At 37.8% G+C, this 18,199-nt stretch overlaps 4 protein-coding genes and 1 non-coding gene across 7 annotated transcripts; 3 read left to right on the top strand and 2 right to left on the bottom strand.

The window, feature by feature from the left end:
* Positions 1–448: 448 nt before the first annotated feature.
* LOC141908804 (all-trans-retinol dehydrogenase [NAD(+)] ADH1B-like) lies at positions 449–3,584 on the bottom strand. Its single transcript, XM_074799015.1, has 10 exons — positions 3,360–3,584; positions 3,125–3,226; positions 2,640–2,784; positions 2,475–2,559; positions 2,240–2,381; positions 1,620–1,836; positions 1,352–1,485; positions 1,134–1,269; positions 771–909; positions 449–678 (listed from the first exon to the last, which is right to left on the bottom strand). The coding sequence occupies exons 1-10, from the start codon at positions 3,378–3,380 to the stop codon at positions 645–647; spliced, it is 1,155 nt and encodes a 384-aa protein (XP_074655116.1). The 5' UTR covers positions 3,381–3,584; the 3' UTR covers positions 449–644.
* A 141-nt stretch (positions 3,585–3,725) lies between these two features.
* Positions 3,726–7,099, bottom strand: LOC141908803 (all-trans-retinol dehydrogenase [NAD(+)] ADH1B-like). Of its 3 annotated transcripts, none has more exons than XM_074799013.1 (10): positions 6,719–7,096; positions 6,242–6,343; positions 5,690–5,834; positions 5,520–5,604; positions 5,255–5,396; positions 4,954–5,170; positions 4,548–4,681; positions 4,331–4,466; positions 4,069–4,207; positions 3,726–3,895 (listed from the first exon to the last, which is right to left on the bottom strand). In XM_074799013.1, the coding sequence occupies exons 1-10, from the start codon at positions 6,734–6,736 to the stop codon at positions 3,859–3,861; spliced, it is 1,155 nt and encodes a 384-aa protein (XP_074655114.1). In that variant the 5' UTR covers positions 6,737–7,096; the 3' UTR covers positions 3,726–3,858. The 3 variants fall into 3 exon arrangements, with proteins under 3 accessions (XP_074655114.1, XP_074655115.1, XP_074655113.1); XM_074799014.1 differs by having other exon boundaries at positions 3,817–3,895; positions 4,069–4,122; positions 6,719–7,099; XM_074799012.1 differs by lacking the exon at positions 3,726–3,895 and adding an exon at positions 3,937–3,997 and having other exon boundaries at positions 6,719–7,098.
* Positions 7,100–7,376: 277 nt separating this feature from the next.
* On the top strand, positions 7,377–10,104 carry LOC141908704 (transmembrane protein 222-like). The gene is made up of 6 exons (XM_074798857.1): positions 7,377–7,560; positions 8,310–8,394; positions 8,574–8,605; positions 8,679–8,769; positions 9,163–9,293; positions 9,674–10,104. Exons 1-6 carry the CDS (start codon positions 7,463–7,465, stop codon positions 9,759–9,761), a joined length of 525 nt encoding a protein of 174 aa, XP_074654958.1. The 5' UTR covers positions 7,377–7,462; the 3' UTR covers positions 9,762–10,104.
* A 526-nt stretch (positions 10,105–10,630) lies between these two features.
* Positions 10,631–17,538, top strand: LOC141908337 (AP-4 complex subunit epsilon-1-like). Its single transcript, XM_074798345.1, has 18 exons — positions 10,631–10,882; positions 11,109–11,180; positions 11,279–11,402; positions 11,590–11,785; positions 12,233–12,392; positions 12,932–13,098; positions 13,175–13,248; positions 13,684–13,806; positions 14,074–14,325; positions 14,707–14,814; positions 15,035–15,144; positions 15,219–15,440; positions 15,823–15,903; positions 16,017–16,125; positions 16,208–16,352; positions 16,600–16,714; positions 16,797–16,868; positions 17,128–17,538. Exons 1-18 carry the CDS (start codon positions 10,694–10,696, stop codon positions 17,149–17,151), a joined length of 2,343 nt encoding a protein of 780 aa, XP_074654446.1. The 5' UTR covers positions 10,631–10,693; the 3' UTR covers positions 17,152–17,538.
* Positions 17,539–17,833: 295 nt separating this feature from the next.
* Positions 17,834–17,917, top strand: Trnal-cag (transfer RNA leucine (anticodon CAG)). The gene has a single exon. It is a non-coding gene; the product is annotated as a tRNA-Leu (tRNA).
* Positions 17,918–18,199: the final 282 nt, after the last annotated feature.

Genomic DNA, 18,199 nt, shown 5'->3' with positions numbered 1-18,199 from the left:
ACACGCACGACGATTGGTTGATTTCAAAAATTGATTATTGAACTGACTGATCAGGAACGGAGAGACTGCGCGCAATTCCTGCGCAATCTGTACATATCAGTTGCGTTGACATCTTAACATGATTCTCGTGGACCATTAAATATCGTGTTCACATATTCCCACCGGCTGATTAGAATAGCTGAATACAAAAGAGCAGGCAGTCTCGGAATGTCTTAATGAAAAGGATTTCCATCATCGAAGCGATCGAACATGAAATATCTGACGTAAAAAGTCAACCTTAGCAACGACAACGTCAACCAACAATTAGACTACGCCGTATACGTGGTCACCGAGTATGTTCATCGGAGATTTCAGCGCGCACCCGCCTGATCATTATTACAGTATTGGCGAAAAAAAGAACTAAAATACGTGAAAAAAAATTTGATTAAAATATCTTTATTTCGTTTCCGATTCGATGCGCATCTAATCTAATCTAATCTGAAATAAGTAGATACTAGCAAATATCTTGAAATCTTGATATCTTGATAGGAGATTCTTGTTAACATGAAAATTCATGATCGATATCATCTTCGGTTAAAAGCATCTATATCATATGTAAAAGCAGAATATGTTTAAGTCGGTGATGTTCCAACATGCATACATCCTCACTGTTCGGATAAAGTCAAAACCGTCCGAATGCTTAAAAGAAAGAAATGACATTTAGTCCATCGTCGCCGGACTAAATTGGTTTCATTTGTTTATTTAGACATACTAATAGTATAGTCTATCACCTTTTTCCTTGTTCGAGAATATCCAGAGCTTCGTTAATTTGTTCCAAAGTCATTCTATGAGTTATCAATGCATCGAGATTCAGTCGTTTAGCCTTGTATTCATCACACAATACTTTCAAACCATCCAGCGTCTTCTTACCTGATCATATACAGTAACACTGTGGTTTGAATTTTAACATTTTGGAGACTTTAATAGTTGAAACTGGGCTATTCGTGGTTATTTGATAACTAGTATGAAAATGCATATGCAAGACAATACACTTGAAAGTTTTCAAATACTACAAATGACTAAGAAAGGGTTGGAGTGAAAACTTTGTGAACTTGATAATTCTTGCTCTATCATTGCGGTATTTTTTTACATACCACCGAGTATACTGCCCTTCACGGTTCTACCTCGAAGTAACTCGTACGCGGGAAAATGGATATCTTGTCCATCAGGAAGCACACCATTGACGATACAGACACCATGCCAAGAGTTACAACATAAAAATGCATCTCTCTGAAAGAACAAGTATCTGCATTTTGGAGAAGAAAAATCCTTTCAAGGAAGAATGTCTGAAATTAAATATACCGGTACCAACCACAGTTTGTTGTGATCCAACGCATTCGATGGTAAAGTCGCATAAACTACCAATCAATTTTTCTATCACGTCGGCCATTGGTTGGTCACCGTAGTCCTCAGGATTAATGAAGTCAGTAGCGCCGCAAACCTTAGCTGTTTGAATAGAAATGCAAAAAGATAGTGAATCTAATGCGAGTAATGTTGGTAAAGAGAAAACTACTCTTTCACACAAAGAGACCCTAGTAATTCTAACTACATCCACTGGTTAAAAAATGGAGACTACTGACCGGCTAGAAATTTTGCTGGGTTTATGTCGATTGCGATGATACGCTTAGCGCCGTTTGATCTACAGCCTATGATGGCAGTTAAACCTATGGCTCCCAGTCCAAACACAGCGCACACGGAATCTTTCGTAACGGCGCCGGTGTGCGTGGCCGAAAAATACCCGGTAGGTACACAGCATCCAAATAAACAAAGTTCATTCAAAGGTAAATCTGGGTCTACCTAGAACAAAATATAGGAATCGTTCAATGATAGACTTATTACAAATTAAATAATGTTTGTTGGAATATTTTTGTGACACTATATATGCCATACATAACAACCTACTTATATCACCCAAGACGGACACATTTTTACGGTCCCAAAAGATCTGACTTGAGCAAAGTCTACTATAGTAATTGTGTCCTAAATGTTTTTCTATAGCTTTTGCAAATCTAGAAAGGTTTTAAACATAATTTGTTGAAAACCCATTGAATTTTTGATGAACAAGACACCTGGGTGAAACATTTGTATGTGGGTCAGAATAGTAAAGTGTGGTAAAAATCTTCAATTTGATATTCTTTACAAACGGGACAGGTTCGATTCTCAGAACGTTATCTAACGTTCGTTCTACTATTTTTTAAACCTTTATTGCCATTGTTTCGTGTACAACAGTGTACTCTATGAAAGAAGAAGCCCCAAGCAGACTTGATATTTCCTTTCCTTTGCACGTGAATCGTCTTGTTCCATCATAATGATTTCCACGACTCGGGACGCAAACCTCTTTTCTGAAAATACATTTTAGAGGCTTTCATTTCATTTTTAGCTTTGAAAAAAGACAATTTGATCGAAACATTCATGAACTAGTCCGGGGCACGTACCCATTTACACAACCGTAGTTTCCGGGGGATAGACATAGTGCACAGTTGTCACACTGTGGAACAGAGATTATCACAACATGGTCTCCTAAAGTGAAAAGCATAGATTTGGCCACAAAACAAACTAATCATTCATTATCATTATCTTTATCGGAAGGTTTGTTTTACCAGTTTTAAAGCGTTGGATGCCATTTCCGACACTTTCCACGATTCCAGCGCCTTCGTGACCAGGAACGATTGGTGGAGGCCCGAAACCCTTGGCTAAACCTTTCACAATAGAGTAGTCTGTATGGCAGACACCAACGGCAACAACCTATTACACGCAATAGCATTAATTTTCTGTCATGAATACTTATAACTTCCTTTTTTCAGGGCCGTGTCTAGCGGGGTAAGGGGTGCTGTCGAAAATTTGGAAAAGTTCCCTTTTTGCAAATACATACTATTATTGTCTTATCCATTATTCGGTTTTCTCTTACTGTTCTACCCAATAGAAAATAAAACTGCCCTTCTTCCGGTTTCTCCACCCCCCCCCCCCCCTCGGATAAAATTCAAATGCTAGGTACCGCACTGTTTATCATCACCATCTAAGTAAATTTGATATCAAGCGTTGAAACGTCGGATAAAACGCCGAATTGTATTGAATTGATACAGACCTTTACGCGTATCTCATTAGATTTCGGTGGTGCCACTTGAATGTCTTCGATAACTAGAGGTGTATTATATTCCCATAGCACCGCTCCTTTACAGGTTATAGCCTGGAATGACATAGCTTTTCAAAGAGGTTTATCCGTAGATAAATGTAATCTAAACCCAGTTTAAGAGTATAGATAAATTGTAAATGCATTCGTATCAATTATCGAGAAATAGTGACCAGTATTAAACGTTTACCTCCCGTACTGAATCATCCATGGGGTAATCGGACTATTCTAATTCTGTCAAAAGTCTGACTGCAATGAACGGGTTGATAGTGCAATGTATTATGGGAATTTTCATAAAAATACAGTTATAAACGTATACGTGATCTACCAGTGCACTTCGTAGCTTTTCACTCAGATGTCAGCTTTGTCCGACTCTTAGCACCGACAGATGTCAGCTTTGCCCGACTCTTAGCACCGACAGATGTCAGCTTTGCCCGACTCTTAGCACCGACAAATTCAACAACCAAGCAGACGTCGAAAATTCCGCCGTGAATCATCATCGAAATGAGGAAAACATTAAGACTATAAATTTTGTAATGGCAGAGATTTTTTTCTGATTCTGTGTGATTTTTCAATATCCAATCTTGATTATTTTTCTACGTGAAATTTCTTCGATTTAAACATGATATCATAGGCATATATTTCCGATTCAATGTATATATATATATATGGTTCAATGTAGACTGTCTTTATTGTTCAGCAGCTAAAGTTATCACTGTTCGAATACTGGAAAATAGAATAAAGAAATACAGTATTCTATCTGACGTTGTTAGCTAGGATCGTCAACGACCAGCATCAAACCATTTGAATAACGAATTATGACCGTTCCTATAATTGAAACAGATTTTCCACATGAATCAAGACGGATAGAAGTGATCTCACACGTAGTATATGTTCACCTTTTTCCTTGTTCAAGAATATCCAGAGCTTCGTTAACTTGTTCCAGAGTCATTCTATGAGTTATCAATGCATCGAGATTAAGTTGTTTAGCCTTGTATAAATCACACAATTCTTTCAACCCATCTAAGGTTTTCTTACCTATGAAATAGAATATTCTTACCGTATGATTTCAAATGGAGCGTCATTAATCTTATGAGTCTTTAACATACTTTCCGCTATAAACTATGGAACTTCTAAAACTATGAAACTATTATTCTTTACCTCCTAGGATAGCCCCTTTGATTGTTCTGCCCCGCAGTAACTCAAATGCTGGTATATTAATATCTTTCCCAGCCGGAAGTGCACCGTTAACGACACAGACGCCGTACGAAGAATGAGAACATAAAAATGCGTCTTTCTGCAAGAGTAAAACAACATTGGGTACATCAAGACAAGAAGCATTTAGAAAACAAAACGAACCCTCAGTGGGGATACAAACCACGGTTTCTTGTAATCCAACACATTCGATGGTAACGTCGCATAAACTACCAATCAATTTTTCTATCACGTCTGCCATTGGTTGGTCATCGTAGTCCTTAGGGTTAATGAAATCAGTAGCACCGCAAATCTTAGCTGTAAGAATACGAGTCAAGTATCGAATAGATTTGCACGTAATCGAGTCACGGGGTTCCATCCGAAAAAATTCGAAAGAGCTGTGAATCCGTTCAAAATGCGAAGGACAAGTTTCACGAGCAAGAAGTTTTACTTGTTTTTAAAACTGGACCCCCAGTTCTTATCTAACCCCAAAAACTCATGATCCGTTCCCGCGTAGAATGTCTTAGTTTTTATCGTATTTGAATTGCGTAAATTTGATATGATATTGTGTACGAAATTCTGCCACTAACCGACTTCGAATTTAGCTGGGTTTATATCGATTGCGATGATACGCTTAGCGCCGTTTGATCTACAAGCCATGATGGCCGTTAAACCTACAGCTCCCAGTCCAAACACAGCGCACACGGAATCTTTCGTAACGGCGCCGGTATGCGCGGCCGAAAAATACCCGGTAGGTACACAGCATCCAAATAAACACAGCTCATCGAAAGGTATATCCGGGTCAACCTAAAAATGAAATGAATATCGTAAAAATGTACGAGATAAGTCATCGTCGATTGATAAAATATTCCTATTCGCGAAGAATCGAACCTTTTGCGCCATTGTTTCGTGTACGACCGTGTACTCTATAAACGAGGAAACCCCAAACATACATGACAATTCCTTTCCTTTGCTAGAGAACCGCTTTGTACCATCAAAATGATTTCCGCGAGTTGGGACGCGAATCTCTTTTCTGAAATGATTTTTTAAAAGATCTTCAATCTAAAAATTATTGTCTCGAAAGTTTTAATGATAAGTTTTATAAGTTTTGAAGTACTGGTATATGCATGTGCGATGTTCAGTTATTTGTACATACCCATGGACACAACAGTAGTTCCCGGGGGCAAGACAAATTTCACAGTTGTCACACTGCGGAGCCGGGATCATCACGACATGGTCCCCTGAAGTAGATTATAAACCAATTCGATTGTGGATCAAAGTAGAGTAGGTTTAAATCTTTTATACACATATAAGCGTTTGTTTTACCGGGTTCAAATCTCTTAACACCATTTCCGACACTTTCGACGATTCCAGCCCCTTCGTGACCGGGTACAACTGGCAGCGGACCGAAACCACTGCCTAGACCTTTTACAAGAGTATAATCTGTATGACAGACGCCAACAGCAGCAACCTATTCGGATAAAACTAATTTTATAGTATGAACGCAGAAAGGAACGCCCTGCCAGAATGGTTTCCAACCCAGGACTTAATTCAGCAGTCAAACCGGTTTCGGGGTTACTTGTTAACCCCATCATCAAAGAAATCCAAAATTAAACTTTTCTACATAAGCCTATTGTGGGTTTTTATTTGTTAATCTACACTGAGAATATCAGTCTACTATAGTCGAGGCTATAAAGTTTAGGTTAAATTGACTTTTAAAAGTATCTTAGATGAAAAGATGAACCGTGTAGGCCTATCGGTAGGCCTGTTAATAATCAAATCCAACTTTGAGCCTGTAAGTTTGATTTATTAACTCTAGCTTATGTAATGTATTTGTAGATATAATGTAACTGGGTCTAGTGATTATGATACACAAACCTTTACGCGTATCTCATTAGATTTAGGTGGTGCCACTTGAATGTCTTCGATAACAAGCGGTTCATTATAACTCCATAAGACTGCTCCTTTGCAGTTTATCGACTGAAAAAAAGGTTTGAATATGACGCTCGCGTGACGCGTTTCAATTTCATTATTATCATAATGATGTAGGTCGGTTGTGGTACCGCATTTTGTTTACGACAAAATGTTCGCGAGACATTGAACCAAGACTTAGTTTAGTAATTTTTCTAAATCACGCACAGCTAAGCAGCATATTTTTGTTTAGTGCTATTGGATAAGTATTTTGGCATGAATTTTTGAAAACCCTGCAAAGCAACATAGACCTTAAATCAATTTTAGTTATTTCATTTTCAATAAGCAGCTGCCGAAAAGTGCTGATTGCCGGGAAATGATTCATTGCCCATCAAAAATCTACTGAATAAGAATGTAATGCTAAGCACTGCAGAAGCATCTTACCATGCCTTGTGTATCCATCAGTATATCGCTAACAAAAGCCTCCTATATCAGCTAAAATGTTTAGAATACGGCAGACAGTCAGACACTTTTTTATAGATAAGCGCGAGACTACGGTGAACCTTTAGTCAGTAACCCGTCTGTGGTTTAGTTTCACGATCAGATATTTTCACAACCCAACCGATTATAAAAGCTTTCCACCAACGATTAGGTAACTAACTAGGTGAACCTTAGCATGTACGCGGAGTGCCGGGCAGGAATGTGTTGATTGCGGTAGGGCATTTCGCTTTTCTGATGAGAAACACCACGCAAAATCGGGGCTCTCAAACATGAATACGGGATTCCATCGACTCGCGACGAACCCCGGTCACTCATGCGGAATGGCTGTGGTCGTGTATCTTGACTTAAGCAATCAGCGCTTGTCCCGGGTTCGACTGGTTGCTGGTCTATATTTTAGAAATTAGACAGGCAACCAGTCTACTGTGCCGCGAAAAATAGTTTCACGAAATGGAATTGGTTCGAATCCCGTAAATCTTACCATCCAACTAACCATGAAATTGTGCATCTTTACCCTATCGGGCTTCCATACCCATAGTTCACTGCATGAGTTTGATTGGACGTGTATATCGGTTTTGGGTGGTAAATAGCATTGTTTACGTTATGGCTGACAGTTCGTATTATCCGAGTGATTCAGGTCTAGGGGTAAAGAAAAGCTCTTCAACGTCCAGCGGTGGCAGTGACAGCAGTATGACACCATCATTACCCCTCCATGTATCAAACAGAATCGACCCAAAGAAATGTCGGTATCCTCACTGTATTGTATGGACCCCAATACCCCTTTTAACGTAAGCTTTTTTTTCCCACCCCCCGGCGCAAAAAGGGCCCTCGCTTGACAGTGCTAGTCTAAATTAGCTCCTAATTTCAACCACAGGGACTTTTCTTGATAACGATATTCACGGGTGGACCCACCAGGGGCACACGCCCCCTTTTTTGCCTGAATGACCTGGAATTTTCTCCCCCAAAAATCATAGGTTTCCAACCCGGTGTTGCGCCACCTGTGTCTGTGACTGCGTACAATCAATCAGGATATTTCTCAGAATGCACCTAAAAATGCATCTAATGTGCATAGAAGGTATGGGTTAATAATAGTAATGATAATAAAAGAGATAATTTACATGCAGTCCTCCCAAAGACAACTTTGACAACTTAGATATATCTAGTTAGTTACTTGATTGTTGGTGGTAAGCTTTTTATAACCGGATGGGCTTATACCAATACTATAATAAGTAATAGATACTTATATGTGGTTTGTGAAAATATCCGATTGTGAAACTAAGCCACAGACAGGTTACTGACTAAGATATATCTAGGTGCATTCCAAGCACTTTCCTGGTTGAAATATGCTCACAATTTCACCATTTTCTAAACAAAAATCGTGGAGAGAAAATTCCAAGTTCACTTGGTCAAAAAAGGGGGTTCGCGTGAGACCCCCGCACATACCGGTACCCTTGGATCCGCCACTACAACAACATGCTTTCCTGATGCTATTTCGGAAAAAGTAATCATTCTGCTTTTTAAACTGTACTCATTTCAGTTGGCTGTTTCCTTTCATTGGACACATGGGAATCGCTACATCTTCCGGAGTTATCAGAGATTTCGCTGGACCTTATTATGTTTCAGTAAGTTATCATTGAATCTTTGTACTGAATAACTAACTTTAGTTTAGTATCTAATAGATAGTCGGGGTTATTCAGACTAGAGGTAACCCATAAGATCGTCAGGTATTTGATAAGATTACCAATTTATGTTGGTAAGTACCTATTGTTGCTCTTGTTAACTTTTAAAATTTTTCTTCTAGGAAGATGACATGGCGTTTGGTACTCCTACAAAGTGAGTTAAAATCTGATCATTTTAAATCATCAGTCGATTATATGTGAGTTTAATGCATTTTTATGTTCGGCAGGTATTGGCAGCTGTCGTTGGACAAAGTGAAAAATCGCGAAATATGGGACAACGGTGTGAAAGAAGCATCCGAAGAATATAAAACAAGAATGGTATGAAAAAGTTCCAATAGACACAAACTGCATTATTTGTGAATTGCAGGGGCGGATTTAGGGGCTGATCTCGAGCGTCCGGACCCCTGCCTTCCTCGAGACCGATTGTATGAAAACTTTAGATATGATGCTCATCCTCTTTGAAATAGCATCCTTTCAGCTTTTTTTCCTCAAAAATATCTAATACCGAGGTCGATAACCCATTAGTTGCCTTAGACATGGCTGCTTCATCCGAAAAAAAATTTATATCTTTCTGGACCCCCGTCTTCCAATTATCCCGGATCTGCCCCTGAATTGCTTAGATGAATTGGGAAATATTTGTTCTGCTGTCGTAAAATCGAAATATGTACTGAATTTCGTGGGGCTTTAATGATATTTTTTACCTTTTTTTAGCACAATCTATTTTGTGACAACTGCCATTCGCACGTCGCGTATGCCCTAAATACAATGAACTATAATGGATCAACTACGTGGAACATGGTCAAATTAGCATTCTATATGCTAATATATAGTAAATATGTCAGGTATGTTGGGCATGAGTTTGGCCACGTAAACCTTTCAGAGCTGACTAATTGATACCCGAAGGTGCTGGAGATAATTTTAAAGAATTCCACCCCAGGGTTTGAATAACAAGCTTACCGCTTAAGTGGGCTGACACCACGCACATGGTGCATCGTTAGTTACCGATATTTCACTATGTTTGACAGATGCTGCTATCTTCCAATAGAGGTAAAAACTAATTACTAATAACATCAATACACCATCATGCGGTGTACTAGCTAAGTCCATCACCGATTAATACACCACACAGCAGTGCACTGAAAGGGTTAAGAATTTTAGAAAATCTGCTCATTCCAAGCCACATACATATATGGTACTAATTTGTTTTCATTTTTGTTTGCAGTTGTATGGGTTTTATCAAAACGTGGCTGCCATTCCTGATTTTGTTGGCAGTAATAGTTGGGATCGTGTGTGGAACAAAGCTGTCATGATAAACTGACTCTAAATGTACCGGTACTCTTTTTCCTCGCTTTCATTATTGACTTGTCTATGAAAAATAGTTTTGAAATACTTACTGTTTGTAAATATTATTACTACACTTAAATATTATGTCGATGATTTGTTGTTCAATGTAATGATTAAAAAGCCGGAGAAAACAAGTCGGACACTGGGAAAATACTTTTCTGAAATAATCTTATTGTTTCACTTAATGTTGTAATGGTGGTCAACTTATTGCGATAGTCACTTCTAGATCATTTTATTGGTCTTAATGTGAAGATTAAATGTTTTGTTAATAATAGTTTTATGTATTTTTATCTAAAAGATTATAATATAACGAAGAAGTTTATCAAAAAATTAATTGTAAGTGTAAATTATTTCTGTATCTGTGTAGTATGTTGCTGCATTGTGCGGTATAAATGCAACAGGAGAGAGATAAATCATGTGTTTGGCGCTGGTCTCCCTGGTGCAGAGGGCGGCTAGGAATCCTTCTGAAGGTGGTTGGCTAACTGTGCTGTCACTAAGCTGAGGTAATTCCAATCGACTTGTTGACCTGACGAAAAGTGAATGTCTGAGGATCGGTCTTGCACCACCGGGGAAGGATTTTTCCAACAATTTTTTAGTCTAGGCTATATAGAAATGATCGAAAGAAAATTATCATCATTCAAATATAAAGCGTTTGACGACCTTTTAGGGCGAAATATTTTAATTGGTCAAAAATAAAGCGGGTGAGAATTAGTTGCCATCTGTGGCAAGTGTGCTGCTGAAATTGTTACATCGGGTTCACGCACTAAATTTCGGCAGCGTAAGTCCTATTCCGCCGTTTATCTTCGACCAAGTTCGATACCGTGTGAATATTATCCGTCGCCTTTTTGACAGTTGGAAAACCGAAACCATCATGATGTAGGCCGCATCCTTCTCTCCAATGAATCGAAACATCGTTCAAAGGTCGCCAAATTGTTTTACCCGTTATAGCGGTATGTCCGATATCGTAGAAAAGACATTGGCTTCGCTGCCTTCGTTAATTACTGGTGTTGTATCGTCGAGAAGTATTCAAACGACTCGTGGATTTGCTTCATTCGTCGACAATCTATCTCGATGTAGAACTCGTTACGTAAGTTTTTAGACGGTCAGTCTAACTGCCGGTTTAGGTCATCTTTCCAATGAGTGGTGATAAAGTATTACGAAAGAATGAAGTAGTTCATCTGTTCATTGTTCATGTCCGGTCACCATGTCCATAAGGGACACCAAACTGCAGACAGTCACTGCAGAAATTTGTTACTTTTTATGGTGTCACGCTCTTCATTAGAATTTAAACAATCTTTGTTCTTGCCGTATAGGAAATCAATGAATTTCTGAGGAGAGAAGTTGATTTTTTGAAAGATAGACTGTCACGCAAAGATATAAGTTTGGTAAGTACTAACTGGTAACCACCTAATCCCATAAAACTATGGTAGCATACAATAGTTTTATGGTTCTAAACTTCATGGCTTGTTCTATCTCATTTCAGAACCAAATAAAAGATGGTTTAGTTCGGTCAATATTCTGTTGTTTGATGGGTCATAATGTTGTGTTCGCACAGATTTACGCTGTCAAACTTGCGCAACAGGGCTCCCTTGCACAAAAGCGAGTTGGTAAGATCCAAAATAAAAGTTGTGTGACTTAAGTTGAGACGTAGTTTTTTAAAATTTTCTCATTTCCCTGATCTCGCTTTCCCAAATATTAGTTAATTATTCAACTAGTTGATAAATAATTGATATTATTCATTATTAAGATTTTATGGTGGGTTTTATTTTATTAAGAGTTTATTTTTTATCTTAGGTTATTTGGCTTCATCACTGTTGCTGTCCGATCAAGATGAAATGGTGATAATGCTCGTCAATACGATTCAGAAAGATCTGCAGAGCTCGAATGTCGTTGAAATTTGTGCCGGTTTGACAGCGGCTGGTAAACTGATCAGTCAAGAACTTATCCCTGCAATACTGCCACTGGTAGAAGCAAAAATTACCCACCAGAAGTAAATTATACTTAATTAGCTTATTAAGTTTTCACATCCTTTCCCAGCAGGGATTCAAACCTGATGGCGTCACTAGACACTCCCACGGCACGAAACCCTTCCACACTAGTCTGAATACCAGTCGTTGTTACCGGTTCCCTACAACGTGGAACGACGGCTAGGTACTATACTACTGCCACACTATCCTGCACAGATGTTTGCCCAAGAAAACTTGCGGCACCAACCAGATTGCTCATCGTATAATCACTGAGGGTAATTGACATAGAACAGGAGGATTGTCTGATTGGCTAATAATGACATATACTAAGCTGTGCACTAGGGCAATATGACAGGGTGTTGTATCGTGGTGAATCTAGATACTATCTGGTTCAAATCCCTGCCAGGGAGGTTTCCTGAGCTATCATTCCAGATGACAATTAATGTATAATTTAATACCTATGTTTTCAGAGTTTCCGTGCGTAAAAGAGCTGTGATGTGTTTACATAGCTTCTACCGAAAGGCACCTTCGCTTCTCGAACACAGTGACGATAACTTCAAAAAAGCTCTCTGCGATAAAGACCCGGGTGTCATGTGGGCCGCGTTACAGATTTATCAAGACATGATCGAGGTTTGAGAATATAATGATATTGATTTAGCCAATGTTTCCTATTTTGTTCTGTGTTCTCGCTATATAGTTGAAACTGCCCCAGTACTCTGGAATATGTTGCCTAGTCTAATCGAATCTAGTTCTTCAATCAATGTTTTAAAATCTAGACTCAAACCCATTCGTCAAAGCTTTTAACAAAACTTGAAACAAAAGTTTTCGCTGTTCTCTTTTTATGTATGATGTAAAGCCGATGAGTGTGTTCTATCTGGATTTTAGGCTGCATAAATATTTCATTCATTATTATTACTGAGGTCTTTGCTACAAGAAATTTATCAGTTAGGTTAGCTGGTAGTGCAATGTATCTAGCATGAATTTGCTTGATTTTCTTCATTTGGATGAAGATTTTTCATGAATATCACACTTACGTTCCACTAGTTATTTTTGCAGACTTACTCTTTACAGCCTTTCTGATGCGTATACCAGTACCAATATGATTTTCAGGAAGCAATGACTTCATCTCTTCCTCGATTTCGCAAAATTACGAACGTTTATTCTTTCAGCTGAATCCAACTAAGCACGAACAAATAGCTTATAGCCTGATACATATTCTGGAACAAGTAATCTCTCGACATTTTCCTGGCGAATTTGAACACAGCAACATTCCGGCTCCGTGGTTGCAGATTCAAATACTCCATATATTAGCGTGTTTAGGCACTGATAATGATCAGTAAGTAGAAGCGTGTTTGATAATCGAAATTTCAGTGAAGATAGAATATTTGTGGTATGATGTTGTGTTCTTACAGGATAAGCTGTGCTATGTATCCCGTGCTGATAGAGGTTTTACAGAGAATTGATCCAATGCAAAGAATGGGATTAGGTACCATGGTTTATCATTACAATACTTGTGTAAAGAGCTACGAATTGAAATAATATAAATTTACGATTGCTACAGTTATTATAGATATTCTCTTTTAAAACATCCCGACGATTGGAATCGTGCAAAGGAGCTAACTTCCGTTACACAAATATCATCGACAATATCTAAATGTAGCTTAGGCTAAGATTAAATGATACCTTGTTTCGAAAATAAAATGTTAAATCAGTTCGTTTCTGTAACTGCCGGCTCTGTTATGGCTAGCTTGATCATTATTTTCAAAAAGTCACGTACAGGGTAGATAGGTGGCCGGTCGGGTCAACTTATAAACTCACCCGAAATGAGAAACAAGGTATCAATTTTGTTAGTCTTAGTATCAAGCCCAATTACCGGTAATGTGAATAGTTCTAATAGTTTGTGTTGTATGATGATTTGTAGCTGTGATATATGAGTGCGTGAAGACAATAGTAACTATAAAACCTGATAACATTCTACTGGATCGTGCGAATCAGTGCATCACCAAGTTCTTATCTGCTAGAAACATTAACTTGAAATATCTAGGTAAGAATACGAACTGCAGGCTCTGATAAAAGATTTGTTGGAATTTATTATCTTAAATCGTGATGAACAGTTATCTTTGCCTTACTCAGACTGTCTAAAACACTGAATTTCTAGACTAAATACTGAATATCTAGACTTTACACTTAGATACAAAGAACTAAAACCAAGCAAAATTCTGTGGTCCCATTTAGACAAGATGCAATATAATCAAGGTTTTCTTCACTGTTTTGTATTTTTGATGACCTCAGTTTTTCTCATTTAATTCAGGAGTGAAAAGTCTAAGTTTGATAGTAAAAGTAAACCCATCTTATGCCATTCCTCATCAAGATATCGTTATCGAATGTCTTGAACACGCCGACCAAGCAATACGTCGAAAGGTGCTGGAATTATTGTATAGTATGTGCTGTGCTGAAAATGTGAAAGTAGTCTGTCAAAAACTGATGGACAATATCTCAACTACTTCTGATAAATATATCAGATCCGATCTCGTCTCGAAAATACTACTACTCACAAAGAAATATCCTTTACAATGATAAATATCCATAAAATATGTGTTAAAATGTGCCATAAACAGCAGCGGATCCAGGATTAGACAGGGGGATTCCAAGTTATTCAGCTATTATGTAACAAATGCCGTGGGAATTATTTTGGGGGGCTACACAAAATAGAAGCCTACAGATAGATTTTCCTGCATTTAACCAATGAAATGTAGAATTCAGTGATGTAGGGGTTACTACTGATTCTTCTCGGCATGATTTGAAATAGCAGTCTAAAAAGAAAAAGAAAAGAGGCGGATTCCAAAGACCCCGGAATCCCCCCTGATCAATAATTATTGTTATTCATCACTCTAATTTCTGAGAACATACTCACAAATTTTTATCCTTAATGATTTTTAAACATTCTGTATTGATATATTATGGTATGTTGAAATAGTAAATGCTCTAGTGGTGAAAGCCTCTCAACATGTAACACATAATGCTGTTAACACAATTATGAGGGCTTTAAAATGTGAGTATCCTGGCTATTGAGTTTGCTATTTTTCAAAAGATATCAGCATGCTGAGATAATTGGCTGTTAAACAAGAGTCCAATTGGGCATAGTGTCCCTAGGCTCCTTGTTATTAACTGGTTTGCTAAAAGCTCTTCAATTTTGAATGATTGGTATCCAATACGGAAAGATTTATTACCGATTTGAAAGTCAATAAACCTAGTTTGTTTTTTGTGAACAGATCACCTTAATGAAAATAGTGAAATGAGAGAATCAGTTTTACAAGTTTACTGGCACTGTCTCAAAAATGAAGCCAATCAGCCTGATGAAATATTTCAGATTGCAGTATGGGTTAGTATCTCCATGGTATGAACTTTGAACAGTTTGAACTTTACGTCAGTTTTGAAATATCTTTTCTCTTTTAGATCCTCGGAGAATATCAGCATCACGTTTCATCGCTGCCAGCCTCGGAGGTGTTAGCCCACTTGGAACATTTGTATCTGAATAATAAACTAAGCGCATGCACGCGTCATATTATACTGACAGCCATGACAAAAATAATCGGCAGATCTGGAGCGAACGGCATCAATTTACAAGTCATGCGTCGATTGAATACTTGTACTTCGGAAGACGCAGAACTCATTCAGGTTGGGTGCCATTCCTGAGCAACTGACTCTCATGATGTCTATTACAGTTTATACAGTGTGTCTAGCATAGCTGAATTTCTAATACAGATCTATAAAATACTCAAAAAAATCTCTTAGGCGAAAATTTAAAACTTAAATTTTTAGGTCCCTACGACTCCTCGATTCATTAAAAACCCCTTCTAAGTAGAAACTGCCTTCAAAGGTGCTTGAAACTCCTTACATATGAAAAAAATCCCCAAAATTCCTTCAATTTTGAGAAATAGGAAATTAGAACTCCTTGAAAACTCTTGTGTATCCAGGAATTACTGATCTGTTGGGACCCTGCTAAAGGATTCATCAATTTTGACCCACTAAAATGACTGACTACATATTTTTTTTGTAGAGAATTGATGAAATAATTACGCTGACAAAGAACACAGCATTACTACAAAGAGTTGTAACAATGGAAGTAAATGTGGCAGAGGTAAGACTGAGTGATTGAATGATCTGTTGAATTATTCGATGTTTATTGTCAAATAGATTTTATCATTTTCAATGAAATTAAGTAGTGAAAAGTATGTTGACATTGTATTACAGGTTGATAGCACTCTGTCATTTATGGATGGATATGTGTGTGATAAATTAGAGAATGGTGCTAAAGCGTATTTACCACGAAATTGCAGAGTATCATCTCCGGCAAAGAAAGGTAAAGTAATGTCAGTAGATGGTCTGCTTCAAAATGAGCATCAATCAGTTCTTGTAAATAAAATCATATTCTTGAAATGCAGGAATGTCTTCTCCTTTCTCCGATTTGAATCTAAAGGCTTATGACAGCCCGATGCACGCGAGTAACTCCGGAAAATCGACAAATAAACCAATGTCATTGACTAGTTCAGGAGGATCCAGTGATAGAAACACATACTTAGATAATAGGTTAGAGAAATCTGGCATACTATTTATTGTTGAACAGTAAAACTCGCCCTTACTTGGACAAACTGTGACTTAACACCGAGTTAAGGACAGGAAAATTCTTTATAGGAAATAAGAAAAATGATTTGGTTTTTGTCCCAGTTAGTTAAAAGTCTGAGTTGGCCGTGTCCGAGTAGGGCGAGGTTTACTGTATATTATGATTGAATTTTGGAATGAAGGCATCACCACTAATTTTCTCATTAATTGACAGTGAGCCAGTTTTAAAGATGACCGGAATTAAAAGAGTCTGGAGCAAAGATGGAATCAAGGATGTCGCCTTGGAAGTTTACACTAGTCCTGTTGGTTCCGAAACTTCCAGCCCTCAGGTATTCATCAAGAATTTTAGAAAAGATTTGAAGACATGGATGGAGTGGTATTTTTTATTTCATACTGTTCTTTCTCCTTTAGAGAAGCCATCAAAACAGAGAGCAAAAAGAGAGGAATGAATTAGCGAGTGCTTTGTTTGGTGGAATCATGTCGGTAAATCTTGTTTTCCTTTGTCGGCTTGTCCCTGGGCCTCTAATTCATGTATTCAGCCCCTAACGTTTCACCATTGAGCCTTACCAGATACAGCCCCTAGGGCTTGGGATTGTCCTTATTGATTCATGAAATTATATCTTAAGAAACTATGTTTATAATGTTGTACATTTATGAAATTATATCTTAAGAAATTATGTTTATGATATTGTACATATCATAAGTAGATAAATCATTATACATTATATATTTATTTTTGCAGGTTGAGGAAAACATGTCAAAGTGAGATCTACCACAGTGAAAAGAAGGCGAAATCTGTGGCAGAATGCCAGATTAAAGCAAATAACTAAGTTCAGACATTTATAAACAAATGAGCCAAGACAAAATTCAATTTTATGGAATTATGTTATCCTAAATTTAGAAATGTTAAAAGATTTTTAGCTAACTATGGGTATGTCGGCTGTGTTTGAAATTCTCTGGGGTGATTGATTGATTGATTTCATACCGCAGGCAGTTCGAACACGAGTTGAGTTTGAAGCAGAATTTGGGTGGATCTTAAACTTATATAATCTTAAAAAGGGTAACCGAATAAGGGTTTCGCGTTATGAATGTTTGTGTACGTAGTTGCATTTTTCTTATTTATGTCACAGCTTAATTATTTTTGTTTTAATAAAAATGGAAAATCTTTTTAAAGACTTTTTGTTTTGTTCTCCGTTGTGTATGACCGCTACTGCGATCCCAGTGGGTGCTGCCACCATCTGCAAGCGGCAGTATGTAAAAGCAAGCGCTCTCTGTCGTAGTGTTACAAGGTGCACTATATAGGATCGAACCTCATTACGCTGAAAATATTCTTTCGTATTCCTATGTTTATTCTGTTCTGTTGGTTTTTTAACTTTTATGTTATCGTGGTCGTCCGATATGAAATATATACGCCATATGTAATTGTAATTCGCTCCTGTTTATCAGCTGTCAGGATGGCCGAGCGGTCTAAGGCGCTGCGTTCAGGTCGCAGTCTAGTTCTCTAGGCGTGGGTTCGAATCCCACTTCTGACAACATTAGTTTTTGCAGTTATTCGCGATGGCCATCAATTCTTTTTATTTTTGATCTGAAAAATAGATTTCGTTTTAAATTTTTAGTAATGTGTTAAATTATGTCCTCATTCGAAATCCGAGCGTAGCTTTTGATTAATTACGTTTCTTCAATCGTATGGAGAACTAATCAATAGGTGAACCCCACCCCGTCTGGAAGATACGACAAAAAGGACATGTGCAGGTGAATCGCAGTTCAAGGTTAGACGTATTTTACGAGGATACCGCCGTATGACTGGGACCTCA

This window comes from Tubulanus polymorphus, chromosome 7, assembly GCF_964204645.1.
Source record: "Tubulanus polymorphus chromosome 7, tnTubPoly1.2, whole genome shotgun sequence".
NCBI lineage: Eukaryota > Metazoa > Nemertea > Palaeonemertea > Tubulaniformes > Tubulanidae > Tubulanus > Tubulanus polymorphus.
The sequence above is the reverse complement of the archived record's forward strand: the minus strand, read 5'-3'. Positions and strand labels throughout refer to the sequence as shown.

Excerpts from the sequence above, each read along its gene's own strand:
- LOC141908704 (XM_074798857.1), top strand. The coding sequence starts at position 7,463 with ATGACACCATCATTACCCCTCCATGTATCAAACAGAATCGACCCAAAG. Across the intron at positions 8,395-8,573 it reads CTGGACCTTATTATGTTTCA|GAAGATGACATGGCGTTTGG; the intron begins GTAAGTTATCAT and ends TTTTTCTTCTAG. Across the intron at positions 8,770-9,162 it reads AAGAATATAAAACAAGAATG|CACAATCTATTTTGTGACAA; the intron begins GTATGAAAAAGT and ends ACCTTTTTTTAG.
- LOC141908803 (XM_074799012.1), bottom strand. Across the intron at positions 4,682-4,953 it reads CCCAGCTAAATTCGAAGTCG|CTAAGATTTGCGGTGCTACT; the intron begins GTTAGTGGCAGA and ends GTATTCTTACAG. Across the intron at positions 3,998-4,068 it reads ATTCTTGAACAAGGAAAAAG|GAACGGTCATAATTCGTTAT; the intron begins GTGAACATATAC and ends TTTCAATTATAG.
- LOC141908337 (XM_074798345.1), top strand. The coding sequence starts at position 10,694 with ATGAATCGAAACATCGTTCAAAGGTCGCCAAATTGTTTTACCCGTTAT. Across the intron at positions 11,403-11,589 it reads CCTTGCACAAAAGCGAGTTG|GTTATTTGGCTTCATCACTG; the intron begins GTAAGATCCAAA and ends TTTTTATCTTAG. Across the intron at positions 16,126-16,207 it reads ATCATCTCCGGCAAAGAAAG|GAATGTCTTCTCCTTTCTCC; the intron begins GTAAAGTAATGT and ends CTTGAAATGCAG.
- LOC141908804 (XM_074799015.1), bottom strand. The coding sequence starts at position 3,380 with ATGGATGATTCAGTACGGGAG. Across the intron at positions 2,560-2,639 it reads CATCCAACGCTTTAAAACTG|GAGACCATGTTGTGATAATC; the intron begins GTAAAACAAACC and ends TTTTCACTTTAG. Across the intron at positions 679-770 it reads ATTCTCGAACAAGGAAAAAG|CATTCGGACGGTTTTGACTT; the intron begins GTGATAGACTAT and ends CTTTCTTTTAAG.